This window comes from Plodia interpunctella, chromosome 18 (assembly GCF_027563975.2).
Source record: "Plodia interpunctella isolate USDA-ARS_2022_Savannah chromosome 18, ilPloInte3.2, whole genome shotgun sequence".
NCBI classification, from domain to species: Eukaryota; Metazoa; Arthropoda; class Insecta; order Lepidoptera; family Pyralidae; genus Plodia; species Plodia interpunctella.
The window spans coordinates 7,040,731-7,062,094 of NC_071311.1; the positions used below are offsets into that span (position 1 = coordinate 7,040,731).

The 21,364-nt window shown below is 37.7% G+C and overlaps 4 protein-coding genes across 5 annotated transcripts; 2 read left to right on the top strand and 2 right to left on the bottom strand.

Moving 5' to 3' along the window:
* Positions 1-59: 59 nt before the first annotated feature.
* On the top strand, positions 60-7,062 carry LOC128677663 (Bardet-Biedl syndrome 2 protein homolog). 2 transcript variants are annotated; one of them, XM_053758666.2, is made up of 11 exons: positions 60-259; positions 606-783; positions 1,277-1,506; positions 1,847-2,029; positions 2,231-2,435; positions 2,804-3,048; positions 3,488-3,673; positions 4,110-4,490; positions 6,365-6,528; positions 6,646-6,789; positions 6,926-7,062. In XM_053758666.2, exons 1-10 carry the CDS (start codon positions 131-133, stop codon positions 6,779-6,781), a joined length of 2,037 nt encoding a protein of 678 aa, XP_053614641.1. In that variant the 5' UTR covers positions 60-130; the 3' UTR covers positions 6,782-6,789; positions 6,926-7,062. The 2 variants fall into 2 exon arrangements, with proteins under 2 accessions (XP_053614641.1, XP_053614640.1); XM_053758665.1 differs by having other exon boundaries at positions 61-259; positions 6,641-6,789.
* Positions 4,676-5,855, bottom strand: Aos1 (Activator of SUMO 1). The gene has a single exon (XM_053758667.2). It carries the CDS (start codon positions 5,760-5,762, stop codon positions 4,743-4,745), a length of 1,020 nt encoding a protein of 339 aa, XP_053614642.1. The 5' UTR covers positions 5,763-5,855; the 3' UTR covers positions 4,676-4,742.
* On the bottom strand, positions 7,039-11,669 carry Orc1 (Origin recognition complex subunit 1). Its single transcript, XM_053758664.2, has 9 exons — positions 11,447-11,669; positions 11,122-11,362; positions 10,070-10,988; positions 9,818-9,914; positions 9,356-9,528; positions 8,985-9,082; positions 8,395-8,657; positions 7,821-8,019; positions 7,039-7,488 (listed from the first exon to the last, which is right to left on the bottom strand). The coding sequence occupies exons 1-9, from the start codon at positions 11,542-11,544 to the stop codon at positions 7,231-7,233; spliced, it is 2,346 nt and encodes a 781-aa protein (XP_053614639.1). The 5' UTR covers positions 11,545-11,669; the 3' UTR covers positions 7,039-7,230.
* Positions 11,670-12,173: 504 nt separating this feature from the next.
* On the top strand, positions 12,174-14,195 carry Aatf (Apoptosis antagonizing transcription factor). Its single transcript, XM_053758889.2, has 2 exons — positions 12,174-13,106; positions 13,322-14,195. Exons 1-2 carry the CDS (start codon positions 12,265-12,267, stop codon positions 14,184-14,186), a joined length of 1,707 nt encoding a protein of 568 aa, XP_053614864.1. The 5' UTR covers positions 12,174-12,264; the 3' UTR covers positions 14,187-14,195.
* The last annotated feature ends 7,169 nt before the right edge of the window (positions 14,196-21,364 follow it).

The following is a 21,364-nucleotide window of genomic DNA, read 5'->3' on the forward strand; positions in this document are numbered from 1 at the left end:
ATTTAAGAGATTTTATATACTATACCATTGAGTGTAAAAAAATAACTTTAAAAAGCCGTTGCCATAGCAATGAAACAACACCAAACCATTTTCTGTAATTTAATCAAAACAAAACAATAGCGGCTTCATAATGCAAATATCCAAAGTTCAACCTGTTTTTAAACTCGAACTGAACCATAAAGTTACTCCAAATATAGTTACCGTTGCGAAATATGATGGCACACATCCCTGTCTTACGGCATCAGCTGGTTATGACAAAGTAGGATAACATGCTTACTTGTATTTTTATATAACCTATGTTGTCCCACGTCTGGACAATTTCTCCCCTATTTGTTTCACTTGTCTGTCCCTGTCCAAAGCAATGCTCGACCGATTTCGATCACTTAAATTGCATGACTGTAAACATATAGGTACTTGGTTACATGTGGTACAGGCACAAGATATTATTTCATTTAGACAAGGCTTTTTAGTTTCTAGGAGACAACGAAGTATAATGCCTGTGTATTTAATTTTTAAAAAATATAAACTTAATAATAACTTATTTAAATATTTATTATTGGTATTCTTTGCCAACCATAAAATTTACTATAACAAATGATTCGTAGATAATAATCCACCATCCTCATGGCGGGGTGGTCAGCGGACGCGCACAGCGATCCCAAGCTCATGGGGAGATATCTGAACTAAATCTAAGTCAAGCCGTGATCGCGCTGGCAGCGGGTCCTCTCAGACCTGATTCAGGGAGGGACATGCTTCTCATTGGATCGCCGTCACAGATTCTTGGTAATATGAATTAATATCTGTAGAGGTGGGGCGAAGAGTGAAGTACCACCGACAAGAGCATGGCTCGGCATGGAAATTAGAAGAAGATACCCTGCGACTAGTTGTGCGATTGAATTCAGTCTTCACGTCCGTGATATAGCAATTAAAACTCCAGGAATGCCGTCTGCGCTATAATACGGCCACGTCTTGATTATTCAAGACGTAGCCGTATTATTACTGACCAGTTGTCGTAGTAAAGTGCCTATGCCGTTCTCGAATCGCCATAGCCATCAGGCATTTGATTACTGGGGAAAATGCTTTGATGAGAGAGGAAATTATTATTTTTAAAATAAACGGTTTTAGGGCGCATTAGTAAGGGAAAGTAGGTACACAAAAGGGCACCACTCAGAACGCCATGACGAGGAGCCATGATGCTGATTTTCAGTCACACCAAACAAGATGACAATACTAAAGTCCGTAGAAATAGACAACGAAATAAAATCATCTATTTCAGCTTATGATGTCCACGACAACAGTGACCTCTTCTTCAAAGAAGCTCAGGACGGCGTCAACGTTATCATCACTGGGACCTTCGGCAAGTACCTGGACAACCTGGCTATAGTCGGCGGAAACAGCTCTGTCCAGGGCCTGAACTGGCAAGGGGATGAAGTGTTCTGGAATGTCGTTGGGGGAAAAGTGTGCTCTATGATCACTTTCGACTTTGACAAGGACGGGGAAAATGAGGTGAATTGCATTTTTTAAACGGGTGTCTAATAATGTCGACCTCTTTAATCAAGTTCAACGATGTTCTTAATAACTTTTTGTCTCTAGGCATTCCCGATCTCGCACGGTTACATTATCGGCTGTGACGTTAAGCCCGATCCACGATATAAACTTTAAAGTGTGAAGATTCTTTCGACGTAATATCCTTGGGAATGCTGTTGTTGCCTATCAAATGTCCAGGCGTATTATCTCTGTCGTCTCTCGTATCGTACGATATCCATACGAAGTGATAGCCGATATCCTTAGCTGGGTGTTTTTATTTCATTAACTAAGTATATTTTTCTAATATAAATATTTTCAGCTCCTCATTGGGTGTGAAGATTCCTACATCAGGGTTCTTAAGAACAATCAATTTATGACCGAACTAGCCGAGACTGGACCTGTGATATGCTTGACGCCAGTCACTGATGTGAAATTCGCATACGGTCTGGCTAATGGAACTATCGGTATTTATGAAGAGGGAATACGATTGTGGAGAGTAAAGGTAGGTACAACTTTTCCATTAGACAAAGTCAAGAGTATGCACTAAAAACGTTTAATTACGTAAATAAATGAACAACAAAACATCTGTGATCCTTTAGAAAAGAGAGTCTAAAATAAATATAACCGGTCCCAAAACTCTACCCTGCGGGACACCAAACTAAATTTATTAATGTTAAAAACTGCCATTGCATTTTTTTTGCAGTCAAAACAAAACACAATATCCTTGCAATGGTCTGGCGAATCGTTGGCTTGCTGCTGGGAAAACGGCCGGATAGATTGGCGCGAAGGCCACTCAGGGAGGGTGCTCCGACGTGTGCAACTGCGGAGTGCAGCGGCCGCCATGTTGCTGGTGGACTACCGGTCTGAGGGCACGCCTGATCTGGTCTGCGTTTCTGACAGAGGAGAAGGTAGCATATAGCGTGCTAATGAATTGTGGGCCGCGGGAAAAGAGTGGTCGTTCCATTATTTCTTATAGAATTTGTTATTGCGCTAACACGATTCTACTCAAGCCGTTCCATTTAGATATAGCATACATACGCCTAAATATGTCATTTTGTGTAAGTTTCGCTAGTTACATTAAATTTAAAAAGTCTGTCAAATAGTGAAATAGATGAAGTGAGCCCGAAGGACCAGAATTATTAAATTTATTATGGACTTTTTAAAATAGTGATCATATCAGGTTGTTGTTATTTAGGTAATAGCAAAGGTACCTAAACTGTTTGTTTTGTTCTTTAACTGTATTATTTGGCAATATTTCATTTCATTCAATAAACAGTGTTAGGCTACCCGCCTTATCAAGAAACTACCGGTTTCGTCTCATCCAAGACACTACCCTCTGAAGAGGATCGGCAAGCCATCACGGAGCTGTTCAACAGGAAGCAGGCATTGATGGTGGAACTCCAGCACTACGAAGCTAATGCAGCCAGTGGCTCCACCAGTTTGGAGGTTGCGGAGAGGCCCGCAACCTCCATGCCGACTAACACAAGGTTGCAAGTTGCCGTCACAGCGTCACCAGAAGAGGTAAGATTTGAAGATGTCTCCGAATAGAGGAGTAATATTTTGGTCTTGACTGGCGACTAGCATTAGCTAGCTCTCAAAGTTTTTGAATATGCAATGGAATCCCGGGAATAACGGGCTTGCGAACCAAGAATTGCTCTTACAAGTCTAATCCTTACATTGTAAAAAGAAGTCCCGTTGTCGGTTCTATCTGTCTATAAAACACTTTGTCTATAAACTCAAAACTACTTTTGTGGATTTTTGTACGGTTTTTACCAATAGATAGATAGTGTGATTCCAGAGTAAGGTGAAAGAAAGAAAGAAAGAAAGAAAATGCTTTATTCGGAAAAACAAAACCTGCACTTTTGGTGTATAATTTATTATGATTTCACCAGAGCGAAGCCGGGACGGGCCACTATATTATGTACACATCATGCTTCTAACAACCTTCCTTTGAAACCAGGGTTGTTTAGAACTAGCAATAGCGACTAACAACGAGACCATAGTCCGCGCTGCGCTTGTCCTGGCTGAGGGTATGTTCGAGACTGGTGAGACTTTGGCGCGGCACCCGGCGCCTGCGCAGCTGCGGTCGTTGCTGCACGCGCCGCTCAGACCTCCGAGGGATGTGCCCGTTGATGTGCATATCAAGGTGTGTGTGACGTTATCCAGAGATTATTTATAAAAGTAAAAAGGCGACGATTACTTTCGTATATATCAATGGTAATTTGTACATTACGAATACTATCAAAAAACCACTGGATTATTAGCAGAATCAATTCCCTTTTGGGTGTTGAATCAATTGCAGGACAAAAAATTAAGTGTTTTTTCTTATTTACTTTTTGATGATATTCTGATAGTTCGTCGATCGTCAACCTCCGTGTCCTTAATAGTCATCTCGCCGGTCCCGGGTTCGATCCCCGACATGGAAAATTAACTTTTTCAGATTGACCCGGGTCTTGGATGTTTATTTATATATGTATATGTTATAAAATATCTTGAACTTACTTTGGGGCCAACTCAATCTGTGTGATTTTTCCATACATATTTATTTATTTAGTTAAAAAATCTTAGTAGTCTCTTTCCAGGCTCTTGTTGGTTATGCAGACAGCGAGCAGTTCCACATTTTCGAGCTCACAAAGCAACTACCAAGGTTTTCAATGTACACTTTAGCACCCAAGACTATAACAAGCACTAAACATGGCAGCCATGTCACTTTCCGGATTACAGAGAGAGTTCAGAGAATCTGTATGTGGATCAATCAGAATTTCATTCTCGAAGAGGATGTGGAACTGGAATCTGAGGATGCGAAGGAGCTTCATGTTAACTTCATATGTTTGAGGGATCGATCAAGGCTGGAAATGGGCTTCAAGGCTGATGGACAGGTCAAGATTAATACTACAGACATTCGGCTGGCTGGAGACTTAGTGCAAAGTCTAGCTGTTTTCTTAAATTTAGCAGATTTACAGGTAATTCATATTTAGAAGTATTGATACCTTATCCATATTGATTGCTGAGGATCAGTCTTTGGTAAATTGGAGAAATTAAAAGAACAATAAATTAAAAAAGATAAATTTAAAAGTTATTGTGCACACACACTGGTGTATCACACATGTGACTTGGAGATATGAGTAAAGAAACTGAAGAAGCTAAGTAATGTACTTAAATAATTTATTTTTACTCTTCTTACACAAATTAAACTTAAAATCTATAGAGAATGATCACTGACCATAAAGTTCTACAAAGCCAACACACTTCAATGGGTTAAAAAAGAACATATTATTATGTGGTGGTTCTCGCTGGCTTACAGCCTTCACTACTTCCTGTCCGATGACACCTCCAACCACTGCTGCTGCACCGGAAACTGTGCCAAAAACATCTGACAACAATGCATCACTCACAAAACCTGCAGGCAATGATAACTCCTTGACCAGCTCATCTCTCATTTTTAGGAGAATTTCAGTGTCAGCTTTCCTCTTAGCCGGATCAGGATTACGATTATACTCATCTCTGAAACGAAGAAGTATTTTCATCACAAAGTATGAGGGGTCTCCACGGCGCAATCTTGAACGTAATTCTGGTTTTGACCAATCTGCAGACAAGGCATTTTGCAGGGGTACATAAATGGCTCTGCGCTTCACAGTAATAGTGACAGTTTCTCTAGCACTCTTTTCATTGTCATCGGGTCCGCGTTTTGCAGCTTTGTGCTGCACTATCTCCTCTGAGTACTCATGGTCCACCAGATCCGCAAACATATACCCGAACATGCCCCAAACGTCACCACACAGGAATTTCTTGTTACTGTCACGGCAGACATTGTTGATTCGCTCCAACTGTTCTTGTTTCAATCCAGTCGCACATACTATATCGAAACACGTAAAATACGTGTCTGGCAATTCATCTACGGCTTTGGTTTCCGCAGATACATCTACCATGGGGTTCAACGCCCTTGCTCTTTGTAATGATGCTTCAGCTCTATTTTCACCTACCTTGTCAGGCGGCGCGAGAAATTGTGAATATAAATCGATTTCTTTAAGCTTTTCGTTATCAAGTAAACAGACACTCTTCACTCCAGACAATATAATATTCTTTGCAGTCTCTGCACCGAGACCGGTCAAACCAATGATCAATACTTTAGAAGCACGTAGACGCTTCTGAGATTCGAGACCCCAAAGTCGAATTTGACGATCATATTGCTCCGCTTCGGCTTCAGAGAGCTCGATTTCGTTATTTTCCACCATTCTAGGAAATTATTTTTACAATACACTTTCAACGCTTCCACAAGACAGTTTTTGACAGCAGGCACGCCGGTCGGGTCGGTAACGAATGACGCGACGCCATATTGGAAATTTTCAATAGTGATGTGACAATGAAGATCGATTACGATAGGAACCGGTTTGATTTTTTTATGTCGTTACACGATGAAGCAGAACATTTTTCTTTAAGTTCTTGTTCATTTTTGTGCAGAAAATGGTCGGGAATACCTTGTATTTATTTATTTTATTATGAAAAAAAATTATGTTTTAAATACCTATTCTTAGTTAATTTTATAAAGTACTAGCTTCGCCCCCATGGGAATTTCGGGATAAAAAGTATTTTTGTTATTACCTACAGGTTATATTCTACCCGTGTACCCATGGAATTAGTACGAAGTACTTACTAAATCCATGCGTACGTACCAAATTTTATATACAGTAGATTTTGTGTGAAAGAGTATCTAACATTCCTCACAAACTTTCGCATTTATATTAATAAGATTTCATTTTATAAAACTCGCGGGAATTTTATAAGTTTTTGTAATTGAAAGATTTCAAAGTATAATTCTTTCTACCCCCACCTACAGTCAGTGGCGCATTTTCCGGATGCTGAAAAGAAGTTACGTGATGAAATGGATAATGCCTCAGATGTTGGGGAGATGAGATCGCGATTAGCAGCTGAAACAGCAGAACGAGCCCAGTTAATCACAGCCCTTTTGCCGGCAGCCCAGGATGCAGCTGCTTACGACTTGTATGTATAATTGTTAGCAAAATATAAGTATATTCCCTAAATATTTGTAGTGATTAAATGGTAATTATGTTTTTCGAAACCAAGTGCTTTCTAGTTGTTGTTTTTTTTTAAGAAAAGAAATGCTAAATCGTTACAAAGAAGTCGTGATGTTGAACGAAGAGCTTTTGGCGGGATGTCACGTGCGTCGTGCAACACAAGAACAAGCTGTGGCTTCGCTCAAAAACCTTCACACTATTTTGCAACAGGCTTCTAGACTAAGAGGTATGATCGATGCATTATAATTTATTAATAGTTTTCGCCCCCTAGTTCCACCCACGTTGATTTCCCTTGTGCGGAAGTTTAATAATTTCAATGATTTCGAATATATATTATATAAAATATTATTGTATTTTTATAGTGGGTAAATACAGCAAAGCTGTGGTCACAGCAAGCAGGAAAGCGGTACGTGAAAATAATGTCGAAGCTCTTGTAAGGGTGCTGCAAGTTGGTGACGCGTAAATAAAATAAAAGTTAACATTAAAATGTATTTTTATTTTAATAAAGTCAGTCAACATTATGAATTCTACAAGTTGTGTAAAACAGATCTTTTGCAAAAGTCAAGATGATATTTTTTTATTTTTGTACTTTTCATTTCATTATCCTTTTCGCTCTTAGAAATAATAAAGCGCTCGACTAACATGAAATTAAAAAAATAAATAAAAATCAAACGGAGATCTGCCTAGTCGCATAATGCACATCATCGGCGCTAACATTCAACAGTAACCTCGGCTCGGCCGGCCTGGGCTCAATGAGTATCAGCCTGATGGCGGCCAGGCGCGCGCAAATGGTCTGCGCCTGCGCTGGGCTGGGCGCGCGCACGCGGGCGGCTGATTTATAGGGGCGGCCCTCCAGCGACGCGAGGGCGGCCGCAGTGCTCAGTGCGAGGGAGAGTGTCGTTTCATCTGAACCGGTTCTTTCCACCTTGAATAATTACAGGGTTACTTTCAATATTTATATAAAAATAGTTTGACCAACTGGAATATAAAATTAACTATTTCCCTGTCCATAAATTATATAACAGGACTTTTAACAATTGATTGTTTCAAATAAGACAGACATTAGGCCAGTTATTGAATACGTTTATATACATAGCGAAACAAGAAAGAAACAAATAGCAAACAGAAAAGTATGTACTTATTTCAATATCATTTCAGCCACTGCTAAAATCCCACCTTTCTATCAGACAAAATTATAACATGATATCTTCAGTATAATACATATGTCATCCAGGGCTCCAAAGGTATACATCCTACCTCAGCAGCAACAGCCCTCAGCATAAGTCTCTCAGCCGCGGAGCAGTTCCGTATAGCGCGGACAGAGGCTCCGGAGGCAGCCTCGGCCAGCGCCAGCTGCACCTCCCGCAGCCCCGCCGAGTGGTCTGTGGCCAGCTCCAGGGCCCGGGAACATAGCGCTAGCGCTCGACGCGCGTCTCCGGACACAGCTGCTACTTTTCTGTGAAAATAGTTTTTAATATAATTAAAAAAGTAGGTATATGTATAGCTTGGCGTGAGATTTCGCTCTAATAGAATGAAAGAAAAGTTTATTTGTAAATTAAAAAAAACCCCGACTTTCAATATTCATTTCGCTACAACTTTTGAACGGCTGAACCGATTTTCATGAATCACCGCTAAGAACACTCGGGATAAAATTATCTATGACACAAAAAAAAACCAAACGAAAATCGGTTCATTCGTTTGGGAGCTACAATTAAAAACAATTCTCATCTAGCAATAAGTAATCTATTACCATCCTTGCGATATACTATACAAGCGACCGACTTCCAGTAGTCAATCCCTTAAAAAAAACTTAGTATGTTCACTGTCTCACCTAGCAATAAGCTGGACGGCATCAGGGGTGACGTCAGCCCCCTGCAGTCTGGTGGCCACAATGTTCTGCAGCTGCTGGTGAGTGTACGGTGGGAAGGTCAGCCGAGTGAGTCCCAGTCTCGAAGCCACTCGAGACGCCAGCGCCCTCTCCGGCAAGTCCATGGTGTTAGCGACAGCTAGGACAGTGAGCAAAGCGGAACGATGCGCCGCCCACTCCATGATGCTGTACAGGACGTCTTGGCGTCGCGTGCATAGGGCGTCTAACTGGAAGTATATCATATCGTATAGCAGTTCAAATTCATAATATATTATGACCCAAGAAGATTATGTCGGTCATTCCACGTTTTTAGGGTTCATCATATTCATATAATTTTTTTGCGATTTAGATCAAACACACTCAAAATTTTAATTTCAAGAGTCCAGATTCACTAGACTGTGGAGAATTATAAATAATTTATAAGAGATAGACAACATCAGCATTTCCAAAGACTGTAGACGTCAAGCTGGCTGGTCATAAAAAGCTGAATGTTCACGCGAGAATAAGACAGAAATAGGAAGTAGTAGAGAATATAGGATATAAAAAATAAATACCTCATCGACTAATAAGACAGTTGGCGTCCTTCTCGGTCCAGGATTTGTAAACCGTTTTTCCAATAATGAACAAGCCTGCTCCCAGACTACAGACTTCCCTGTGAAATAAAAAATAAACAAGACTAATTTAACTAGTACTTTATTAGACTAGCGCACCACCCGCGTCTTCGCCCGCGGTAAATTAAGGTACATAGAGTACCTTGGTCCTAAAGGTCTAGTCCATCTTTGTGCTAAAAGATAATGCTCACAAAAGTATAAAAAAGAACCAAAGCCAACAGAAAAAACATGTCATGATTTTCATAATATATGCACCAGCACTCCTATCACTCACGGCTTCGACCGAGTTATACTTAGAGAAGAGAGAGACTTACCAGTAAGTTGTTTGTAAATCTGCACATAGGCCTGCCTGGGCTCAGCAATCCTCATGCCATTCACCTCCACCAGCTGGAAGTCTGGGAGGTCAGCTTCCTCCTTCAGGATCTTTAGTGCTGAACACACGGTTGCTGTTTTGCCTGTGCCTGGCACTCCTGATATATACATGCACCTAGAAATATTTGAGACTAATTTTTAACTTCTTTCCTTATACATAGTCCACAGGATTGATGGCTGTGGTCATTAAGAGGAATGAAATACTCCAACTCAACAGGTATAGCACAAGCAGGATTTGAAACTGGGACCTTTCATTTCAAATTTACTACTTGTACATTTTTCATCATGAACTTGACAATTGGGAAGGTATGCTGGATTTAGAATTTTTCAAAATTTCAAAATGGAGGCCTTTACCCAGCAATGGGTTGATGAGGGATGAAAATTATGATAATTGAAAAACTTACCCACTGGTAGCATCCAAAAGTTTAGACCTAACAAATGAGAGGATTTCATCCATTTGGGCCTCTCTGCCAGGGAGAGATCTGTTATCGTTCAAAAAGTCTGAAAGTAAATAATATTAAAATTAAAATATTTGCATATGGTTCAAAATTTTGAACTGAACAAACTGTCTAATTTTTTAATAAAAGTCATCATAAACTTTCAAAGATGATTTATGTACTTAGGTTTTTGTAAAGAAATGTTTATCAATATCATACCATCAGTATTATCCACAGAATGAGCTCTTGTATGCAAAGTGGGTGTCAACAGACTGGTTGTTATCTTCAATCTTCTCGGAGTTTTAACAGGAGTAGCCTTGGATACCTTGGGTGTCCTAGGAGTCCTGGGAGTCCTAGGTGGCTTTGGCATTGGTTTGAAATCATCTTCATGATCATCAATATTCATCTTACGTATAGACTTCTGTGGTGTTCGTTTAACGGGAGATATATCTTCCTCTATGTAATTTACAGGAATCTTTGTTATCCTGCCAGATCTGGTAGTGGTTGGAGTACGAACATCTTTCTCATCGTCCTCAAATACTAATACTTTCTTTGGGGTTTCATCTGTAGTTTTAGAGATGGATTGCTTCCTTTTAGGAGTAGTAGGAACATGCTGTCTGATTATGAGAGTTGGCAACTCTTCATCAGAATTTTCTTTTAATTCCATAGACAATATATCTTCAATGTTATTTTTTGTAAGTTTTCTGGAGCTTTTTGGAGTTTCTGTAACTTTCTTCGGTGTTGCTTTTTTTGGTGAGTCTTTTTCATTTTTATCTGCTAATATAGCCCTTTTCAATAGTAATTTTGTTCCATCACTTTTTGATATACTCCAGTTTTTCTGTTCTGAAATAGAAACACGGCTCATTCGTTTGACTAAACTTGTTGGTGTTTTTGGTGTCAAAGTATGCTTGCTGGGTGTGGAAAGTAAGCGTAAAGCATCTCTTTCTTGCTCCATAACAGGTTCAAATTGCACCTTTCGTTTACTTAAAGCTATGAGTCTGTAGCGACAGATGTAATGGTACAGAGGTAGACTCTGATCTTCGTCTACATCTTTTGTAAATTTCAAATCAATTGAGCATTTCTTGAAAAAGGTCTCAATTGACACATCAGTTTCAAATGGCCTATGGTCTTCAACAACCTAGAAAAGTTATATGAATTATTTCTTAATACTAGTCTGTTATATTATGCATAAAGGTTGTAAAAGTTTCATCAAAATGTTGTAAGGAGCCATCCATTAATCATGTGATGTTTTTTTAAAAAGTCTCACTAACCTCTCTTTCAGCAAACAATAACGGCTCCATATTATTAAAGCATGAAGCGGGTAGGTCGCTGGGTTTGGAGTACCACTGTACTTTAGCCCTAAATGGATCATTATTATTGGATCTATCCTCGTACAGGGCCACAATGCGAGCCGCATCGCAACCATCTTCCGTATCTGGTTCAGCGGCATCGGCGTTAGAGATTAGGACAAAATCACCGATCCCAGCGACAATTTGTTGAAATTGAAATTTCCTGCAATTTAATAAAATTAACGATTTATACACAAGAGTAATGAATATGGGCGTGCAACGCTGCTGTATAAAAAGTTTGACTTACTCGTAATAGTAAAATGAATTTGACAGACTTTGGGAATCTAGTATTTCTTCACTTAACCATTTCACTGCCTTGTTTTTACAACGTACTTTTCTGGGCATCTTTTGTGATATTAAAAAATAAACTGGTATGAAATAAACAACAACACAAGAGAACAAAAACTGAAGAAAATCAAAATGCAACTTGTACAAACGTCATTTTTCTATTTTTCGCGCGTTGTTCATCCGTTTCGTTGTGTAAGTTGTTGACATTGACCGTTTTATTTTTTTTAATCCAAGGAATACGTATGCTTTTGCCGCAGTGCTTTGGCCGTTACATGGCCTTTACTTGCGTGTGTTGCGAAGTTGCTATGACTGTATGTCATAGAACCTTTCTTATATCTGTAGGCCATGGCCATTTGGCCATTTCGTGTATGGGTGGGTATGCTGGTCAAGCATAGATCTCATCATATCTTCTATTTCACTCATACAAGAAAGATATACGTGCGAATTAAAAGTTTATGAGAAAATACGAGACAGAACGCTGCCGTATTTTGTCCCTCATTACGTGCCCGGTCATAGATTTCTTGGTCTTTGTGAAACTTAAAGAAATAGGTTTCTGACTAGCAATAAAGCATGAAACATATTCGATAAATACCGGTTACAAGCCCTATTGAAAATGATTGCCAACATTACAATAAAATAAATAATATAGCTGTCAAAAAATGACAGCGTCAATCTACTATGACAAATAAGCAAGTCAATGTCATCAACACGTTGGGATTTGTGATTTTGTGTAGTTTGGTTATATGATAATAAAAATAGTGATAAATAATTATTACCATGAAGTTTAAACAAAAGAAATCTATAAAAACCACTTTATCAGAGAAGATAGCTGATGCGTTAACAGTTAAACCCCGAGCAGATATCGAAGATGACCAAGTATTTGGTACGAAACCACAAACTCTTTCACGTGCCGATTTTAGCTCCTCTGAAAGCGAAGATGAGGCAACTATCAGTGATTTCAAGAAAAGAAATGTTAATTTGTTGAGTGAAGTCAGCAAGAAGTATGAAGGGACAGTGGTTTCTCACAAACATTTAGAAAGTCAAAGTGATGAAAGTAGTATTGAAGATATTGATTACACAAACAAAAAGAAACTTGTAACTTCAGACAGTGAAGAGTCTGAAATCTTTCAGCCAAATAATAAAGTACAATCTGATTCCGAGGACTTAGGATCTGAAGACGAAAAGGATTCTAGTAAAAAATTGGGAAAACTTAAAACACAAAGTGAGTCAGATGAAGGATCAGACAGTGGCGATGAAAGTGATGATTATGGCATCACACAGTTTCAGCAATCACAAGCAAACACTTCAGATAATGAAGAAGGATCAGATGTAGATGATGAGGAAGGTTATGACATTAGCCAGTTAGAAGAACCTATAAAAGAGGAATTTGAACATGTAAAGAAAAAAAATATTTCTGAAGAAGCCAAGAAGGGTAATTGTGTGCGAAATGAGCTTCTGATATGGGAAAGTTTGTTAGAGATGAGAATACACCTCCAAAGATGTGTGAACACAGCCAATCAGCTTCCAATGCCTGATACTTTTAGTGAGATGAAGAAAAATACAGAGTTTCTTGAAGAGACTAATGTTACTAAAGCCAATGTGGCTAATATGCTAGATAAGTAAGTATGACTTTGTTGTAGAAGTTTTCTAGTAGTATTTTGATAGTGTACATTTTCTACCAAAGGCATGAAAAGGAAGTGATATATTTTCATATTGTACCAGAGCTTAAATTAGCTAGGCTATTAAGTATTTCCTTATATTTTTCAATGATTGTGAGGCATGCAATATTAGAGATTGTATGTATATAATATTAATTATTTTTTTAAAATTACAGACTGCTGTCTCTACAAAACACATTGCTTAAAAACTTTCCTGAAACAAAGGCATTGGCATCTAAAAAGAGTTCACAGATTGAACAGGAAACAAAACAAGAAAGTGACGAAGAAATACCATCAGATACAGAAGCTGAAGAAGACTCTGTCAAAGACGAAGAACCTTCTAAGAAACAAATAAAAGTGAAAGCTACTACAGCCAAGAAACGGAAATTAGATGACTATGAGAAAGAAATATCAACATCTCACAAAACCTTTAAATCATTTAGAGACTTGACAATTCAAAAATGGAATGACAAAACAAGGCTAGCAACTGCCGCTAATATTAAAAATGCACCTACAAACACAATATTACAGCAAATATCCTACATTTTATCTGACAGAGAAAAGCTTGTTAGAAGAACACAGTTGAAAAGATCAGAGTATGATATTATTGGATACAAAAAAGTTGTAGAGGAAGTAGAGACAGATCAAAATGGCACAGATATTAATCCAGTTACGAGAGGCCGAAAAGATGACGATGAATATATTTCTGAAATATTTGATGATAGTGATTTCTACCACCAACTACTGAGAGAGCTAATAGAGTGTAAAAGTGCTGATATATCAGATCCAGTACAGTTGAGTCGGCAATGGATAGCTCTCCAGCAGATGCGGAGTAAGATGAAAAGAAAAGTTGATACCAAAGCAACTAAAGGTCGTAAGATAAAGTATGTTGTCCATAATCCATTAGTGAACTACTTGGCTCCGGAGAAAAGCACCTCGTGGAATGATGAGAGCACCAATGAGCTGTTCAGCTCACTGTTTGGGAAGATGTTTGAACATAATAATGTAGGTTTCAATGGCAATGGTTTCAAAATAAATTAATTTGATAAAGATTTTACTTAATTTATTCTATTATATTCGTCTTTTTCAAAATCTGCATGATAAGAAATGTGTTTATTCAATCATATCCCACTGTGGGCAAAGGTCTCCCTTGCCCAGAAGTGGGATGAAAAAGTATTGCTGTATAAAAATATTGGTCATACAATAAATCTGATTCATTCATTCATTCATACGACAAGTGATGCCCTTACGAAGTGGAGAAGAAAAAGTAGGAAAGTGGCACGTGGGCCATGACCCTGAACGGCTAAGGAAAAAAACGTATAAACGCATAGCTTTGAGATTTTTGGCTAATACTGTAGACTCCACCGGTCTGTCTCCTGTATTTTCGTTCTCAGTAATTTTTTTTTCCAGTAGGTATGTGTGTTAGGTACTTCCGGGATCAGAATTACGCAAGGAGGCAAGCATAGCCACGTGAGTATACGCTTGGTCCGCCTGCACCGGCTGGATTTCATGTGGCAGTCACTTTCAAAATCCGTCGATTCGAAATGTACCCTGATCTTATAACTACTTAAAAAACTTCCATTTACTGAGGATTACAGTAACCTACCTACAAAACATGGGATAGTTTGAAAGTGAGGACCTGAATGAATGAGGATGTATGAAAATAGGTATAACTAGGCTATATCATGCGTACTTACTGAATACTTTTTAATTTAAATAATATCTAGGTAGATGACGTGTCGTTATCGTTATGTTGGCGTTTATATACCCTTGTAAGGAGCTACCTACCTAACAAACTTGTAGGTAGGTAGGTACATATCTACTTTTAGTATTTATGTGGATCGTTGACAGATAGATTCTCTGAACTTCTAATTAGTTATGTACTTGTGTTCTGTATTGATGAGTTGCCAACTACTCTGAAGTACGACTTACACTAGCCTATATTTTACGCAGTTGGCAACGCGACTGAGACTTCAACTATTATATACTTATTCGATTCTATATAGATGTTTGTCGTATGTAACGAATTTTGGTAAATTGGCGGTTTGTTTCAGTTGGATATTACTGTGTTGGTTACTTTAGGTACCACTAAAGTAGGTAGGTATGGCAATCTTAGTTGATGCTGCATACTGTTCTATTAAAAATTTATTGTTCCATCTAACTCCTAGTCTTGTAAACACATTCTTTGATGTTGATAGTACAAGTAACAAACCTGTCCTGTTAGAGAACCTACCTCTGCTGATATCGGCTCCACACTAACCGCGAACAGTTCGCCAAACTTTGGCGGATTCGGTATATATTGTTGGTTTTTTGGTTACTAAATAAAATTACTCATACAAACTACCCAATGCATTCGCGTCGGCATCTATACTCGCATTCGGTGAGAGTGTGGACAGAAATTAATAGGTTTCCCAATTCCAGCATAATTAGAATGAAAATTTTGCGCTCACAAGTCTGTACCTAATTTTAGCGATAACTGTCCCTTTTCTTGGTTTATGAAAAAGGAAATTAAATCAACTTAACAAATATCTGTAAATAGCAGTTAGAGTAATAAATTTTTATTAAATCAATTCTGAGAAACTTCATTCAAATTGGCACCAATTATCTTTATTAAAAAGCCAACGAGAAAGTTACCAAAGCTCTGGTTCAACTTAGCGTGTCGTTATGGCAATATTACTTACTTTATCGGCGTGATGTTTTTTTCAAGGTTTTTATTTACCTTCACCTGTCCTGTCTTCAATGTAATCAAATCTTGATACTTAGTTATTTTTCGCTTATGCACCTACCGCTTGTCCTCTCTCCTCTCGGGTACATCTCTCACGAGAACAAAAAAATTTTGCAAATTCGGCTGTGATTTTACTACCCGCCGCCTATTTGACATCAACCCTCATTGGGAACGCTATTGTTAATTATCATCACTACAAAGTTTAATACAAAGTCGCCCTGTCGCCGCGTCTGTCAGGCACATGTACTGTTATGTATGTACCTAGACAATTTATTACAGAAAATGTATACTTAACATAAATGACCCCGTGCGAAGCCGGGTTAGATTGCTAGTTGGCATAATTCATTAATAAAAGTATCTCCTTATAGTTGTATTCCTTATGGCTGATAATCGTGGTCATTAAGTGGAATGAAACACACACAACGACTCTCTTGGGCATATTAATAAAGTAGTTTCACACGCTACGTGATAAATCATCAACTAAGAAGACTACAGGTTTCCTCACGATGGTTTCCTTCACACCTCACCGAAACCAAGTGGTGGCTTCTTAAAACTACTAAACATGAGTCAGTTTGCTATACAAACTCATGTGGCACAAATAGGAATCAAACCTGGGACCTTTCGATCACAGGCTGACTGCTTTAATAGCTTCTAATAACTACTAACCTAGGTAATTTGAAAAAAAATCATAATTTCCGAAGTGTCCGCGACTCTTCGCTACCAGTTCCGATGACCCGCGGCGGGTTATCAGCTACTTGATACAAACAAGACAATTTAGACCTATCTAGCTCAGCCACTTAATTTTTGTGATGCCACAGTAAATAGTTAATTAGTGTTTTGTTTTTGGACAACTTAATTGTGCGTTGGAGTTTGGAGGTCAGGTTATGGTAGCTCGGACCACCTACAATAGCTTTGAGGAAAAATAAATACGTATAATAGAACTATAAATATTTTTTTTGGAAATAAAAGTGCGTTTGACTTCAATCTAGCCTGATAGGAAGCAGTGATAATGTCTAAGGTGTTACACGCAAGCTCAAATAATGCCCATATTAATTATTTGCCTTGAAGATCCATAAATTGTAGGATTCGGGTATGGATTCTGGAACTGTCGATGTGAGGGGAGAATTCCAGCAGTTTTAGTTCCGGATTAAGGCCGTAGAAAACTAAAGGGCCATCGGGCCTGTCGCGTGACCGAAATATATTAACACCATGGCAGTGGATCCGTTGATTGATTAAAAAATAATGCATTACCTAACTCTAAAACTGACACGTTGGGACCCGATATGTGTGGAGCACGTACCTAGCATTGTATCCTGCTCCAGCTGTTCTTAAATATAAGCTGTTTACTTTTCATATATTTTTAAAATCTCTGTAGTTTTAGTAGGTACATGCTGATTCGCCATCTTTTCGTGGTTCTGGCCGTTAACAAAAAAAAAACTAAAAATGTTTTCAGCATTTTTACATATCATAATCAACAAAATAAAAATAATGTTTTGAAAAATGACGGCTACCTACATCAAATATTTTAAAATTTTAACGTAAACAAATTTTTCGAAGTTCTCAGTTCAGCTCTTTCAAGTTCCTTTTTATTCATCTTTAAAATTTCCTAAGTACCAACGTTTTTCTAAACAGTTCATTCCGCCACTGCTTGGCTAAAGTAGTCTACTTACAGGTTTGGGTACCTATCTACTTAAGCTCTTTTAAAAAAATCATCTCACAGTAAAAATAGTTAAAGAAGAATATTTTGATATGTTAAGATATTTTCTAAACTTAGATCAAAGAAATTCTAAATTCTGTGTTTCTAAAGTAGTCTAAAATCGAATAGACGTGTCCTTACGACGTCGTGAAGGTTAAGTGATGCTGAATAAAACTCTACAATGACTATTTACCGTAAACATCTAGTTCTTACGTAGGTACTTTTCTGCATACTTTATATAGGTGCCTGATTATAGGGTAACTTTTTTAACACCGGTAAAATTTTCATAGCAGGTTTGAATGACGACATAGTATAATAAAAATAATTTTATACTTCTAAAAACAGTCTGAAAAGCTTTTTGCTCTACATAACATACAAATTGGCAGATCAGCCGATCGGATTTAGGCTTAGGATATATATATATATATCGAATGATGGTATATTTCATCTCAATTTGATAGGCATATTGATTTCAATTTGAGTTGTGTACCTATATAGTTATTCGGGTCAATAATAACTAGGAGTCGTGTAATTGGCCGGAGCTTCTGGATTACAACGTCAATTTGTGTATTACTCTCATTACTCACAATTCACATTGTATACTCGATATTGGCCTTAGTAGCTTTTCATCCTATTCGCTGTCTTTGGTATGGAAATTTCTTTCTTAGTATTAACTTACGTGTAGCATTACAAGTAAAGCCACCTTTGGTAACTAAACTGCGGCCCAATTCTGGTATTTTATTTCAAGCCGATACAGATCTGAAACGCATTGGACCTTTTCTCGCTTATCAAAAGGAAGTAATGAGAAAACATGTAAAGATACTTACATAACTCTTATTGAGAAAAACATCACATCTTGTAGACTTATCTTAAGGCCAAGGGTTAAGAACAAAGGTAAGAAATAAATTACTTTCCTATCTAGTTCGTAAATTGACAGTATTATTGTCATAATTAGGTAGAAGACTACATTCTTATAGATATACCTAATCAAGTGGCTATTACAGGGGTCGGTGAAGGCTCCGACAATTTGATAAATATGTTGTTCTATGTTTCAGCGATAATTCTAGAACCAGTCACCTCATTAGGGGAATTAATTATATTTGATGAAACGCAAAATAATGGTATTATTTAACATTTCATAAAATACGTAATAATATCTAATTGATCCTATTTTAGTATTAAATGCAGAGCAAGCAGACCGGAGCAGAATAAAAAGGTGAGTATACTTACAATATTTGTATATGGCGAGATTCGAGACGTAACTATGTATATTAATTCCGATCCACTGCCGAATTTCGAAGTCCTCGCCACCTATTGTTGAAAAATAGGTATATTGAATTTACGAAAGCGGGCAGATAAATGTAACCCATTATGGTTGTCAGAGCAATACCTTTTCGTTTGTACTGAATGATAAATACAAATAAATTACTAATATTATAAATGCGAACGTAAGTTTGATAGAGCGTGAAACTCTATCTACTCAACCAATCTTATTGAAATTTTGCATGCATGGCGCCGTGGTCAAAAGCTAGTACCTAATAAACGAGAAAGTTCAGGTCTATTTGCCCCCGACTTGGACAGTCGTATTTATTTCCCATTTCATTCAGTATTTTTATTGTACAAAGAACATATGATTTATAGTACCTACAAACAGAAGGTAATTTTATAATGGTGGACTTATCCCATGAATGAAGATGTCTCTTCCAATCATCCAGCAATAGTTTATCTAAGCGGTAATTCTTTTGCGCCATTCTTTCTATTGTGCACATGTCGAGGGTAATCACATCCCAATTAATATTACAAATGCAAAAGTAAGTTTGTTAGCTCTTAATGCTGAGCGAATTTTCCTGGAATTTTGCATGCCTACATGTTGTTTGAAAACTAAACCAGGTTATTTTATATTTTCACCGCCCACTCTAAGGGTCATGGTAACAATATATCCGATAGACCTCACGTAGGTGTACTCGACATTTTTTCAGATAGTTTTCCATTGTGTATACCTGTGGGACACAATATCGCCATTGACTGGATTATAGAAAAGTCCGGGAGAGTGGATTGCAGCCCTATATTACCTGTCGGCGTCCATGAATATCTCCAGATTTCTAGCGCCTGCAACCCGTTCCACAGTTTTATCGGGCAGTAAAACAGTAACTAACTGCGCCCCGGGGCCTCGCTCCCGTGGGAATTTGGAGATAAAAAATACCCTATGTCATGTTATATGCCAGGTATCAAATTTCATAACAATCCGTTCAGTAAATTTTGCGTGAAAGAGTAACAAACATACACACAAATTTTCGCATTTATAATATTAATACGATATTATTGTTTTGTTGACTTGAGCTCTAGGCTCTAGCGCCATGGTTTTCTCAATGCATTGTATAAATGCTGAAATTTCAAAGCTCTTATATTTCAAATAGTTTTATACTAATCGAATACAAATTATATATTCCCAATAGTTTTTGAAAATTGGTTCATTGGCTCCCTAAAGTTGGTTTTTCAATAGAGTGGTTTATGTAACAGGTCGTGGAACCTAAGCACCTACGTAACAAAACACAGGTAGATTTACCAGTCTGTTTAAAATGTTGTCACAAAAATACTGGCCGCTAAGCTTTAGAACTATCTGAAAAAGAAATAAATAACTGTTCTTTTTTCTTATTGTCATTAATTATGGACTTTTATTTTGTTGTTCGTTAATTTTATGTAATTACGATAAATAATTTAATTCAGTCTTTTTAAATCCCGGCAATAAATCCTAAACATAGGGTCCTTCGAGCCGAACTGTAATAGTAGGTAATCAGTAAATGTCGTTAAAATACAAGTTTATACAATTTGCTGAGATTAACAATAGAGTTAGATACCGTTTATAGTTATAATATTTCCTTATTCAAATAACTTGATTTATCGCCTTTGGGACCGACTTTCTTTACACGCCGGGCAGAGAGAATATCGTTTATTAATTTAATCGTCATAAGCAAGTCAAGTAACAATGTCAAGTCAAAATATTTGAAAATCTGATTATTAGATTATATAATAACTTAAAGTTTTATATAACTAGGGATCTGTCTCACTGTTATCAAAGTAAAGTTTAACTATATAATAAACTTTAAAAATGTAAAGTTTCGACAGAATAACGATTAAAACAAATTATACTCGACTTGTGAAACATAATTAATAGATAAAATATTAAAACTTATTATAATTTAAAACTTAGATTTTTTAGAGATGTCAATTCAATGATAACTACTTAATTTATTTAAAAAAAAAAAATTGGAACAATTCATGGAATGCGGTTTGTTTGGCCGCCTTAAATTACATTGGGTGAAGTTCAGCTGTGTTTTCATAAAATAGATAAACATTGTAAGGTTAACATTGGAAATCTCTTGTCGGACGTCACTTCTCAGAAGCGATGGTATCAGAGCGTCATACGGTGCAGTCATCGTTAAGGGCCTGTTGGCGAGCCTCTTAACAAGTAAACAATTGACAACAACAAGCCCGCCTGCAGAGCACGTCATCCAGCGTCCTAGGTGCGTGGTGGAATGCTGTACGACGCTGTGCGTTAGTGACAACAAGGTTTGATATGGACGCTTCATCGTGTTGCCTTGTCGCATGTATCGATCAGCTAGGATGCAGAAAAAGACCCCGCTCACACGGTTGTCCAAATTAGATGCTGCTATTTATATTCGCGTGATGTTGCAGGAGTCTATTAGGCTGCAGTGGCCAATTCCCATCAGATGGGCCACATGCCAGTTTGTCTGCTTAGCAATATGCAAAAGTAGACTTGAATAAAATCTGGCACCA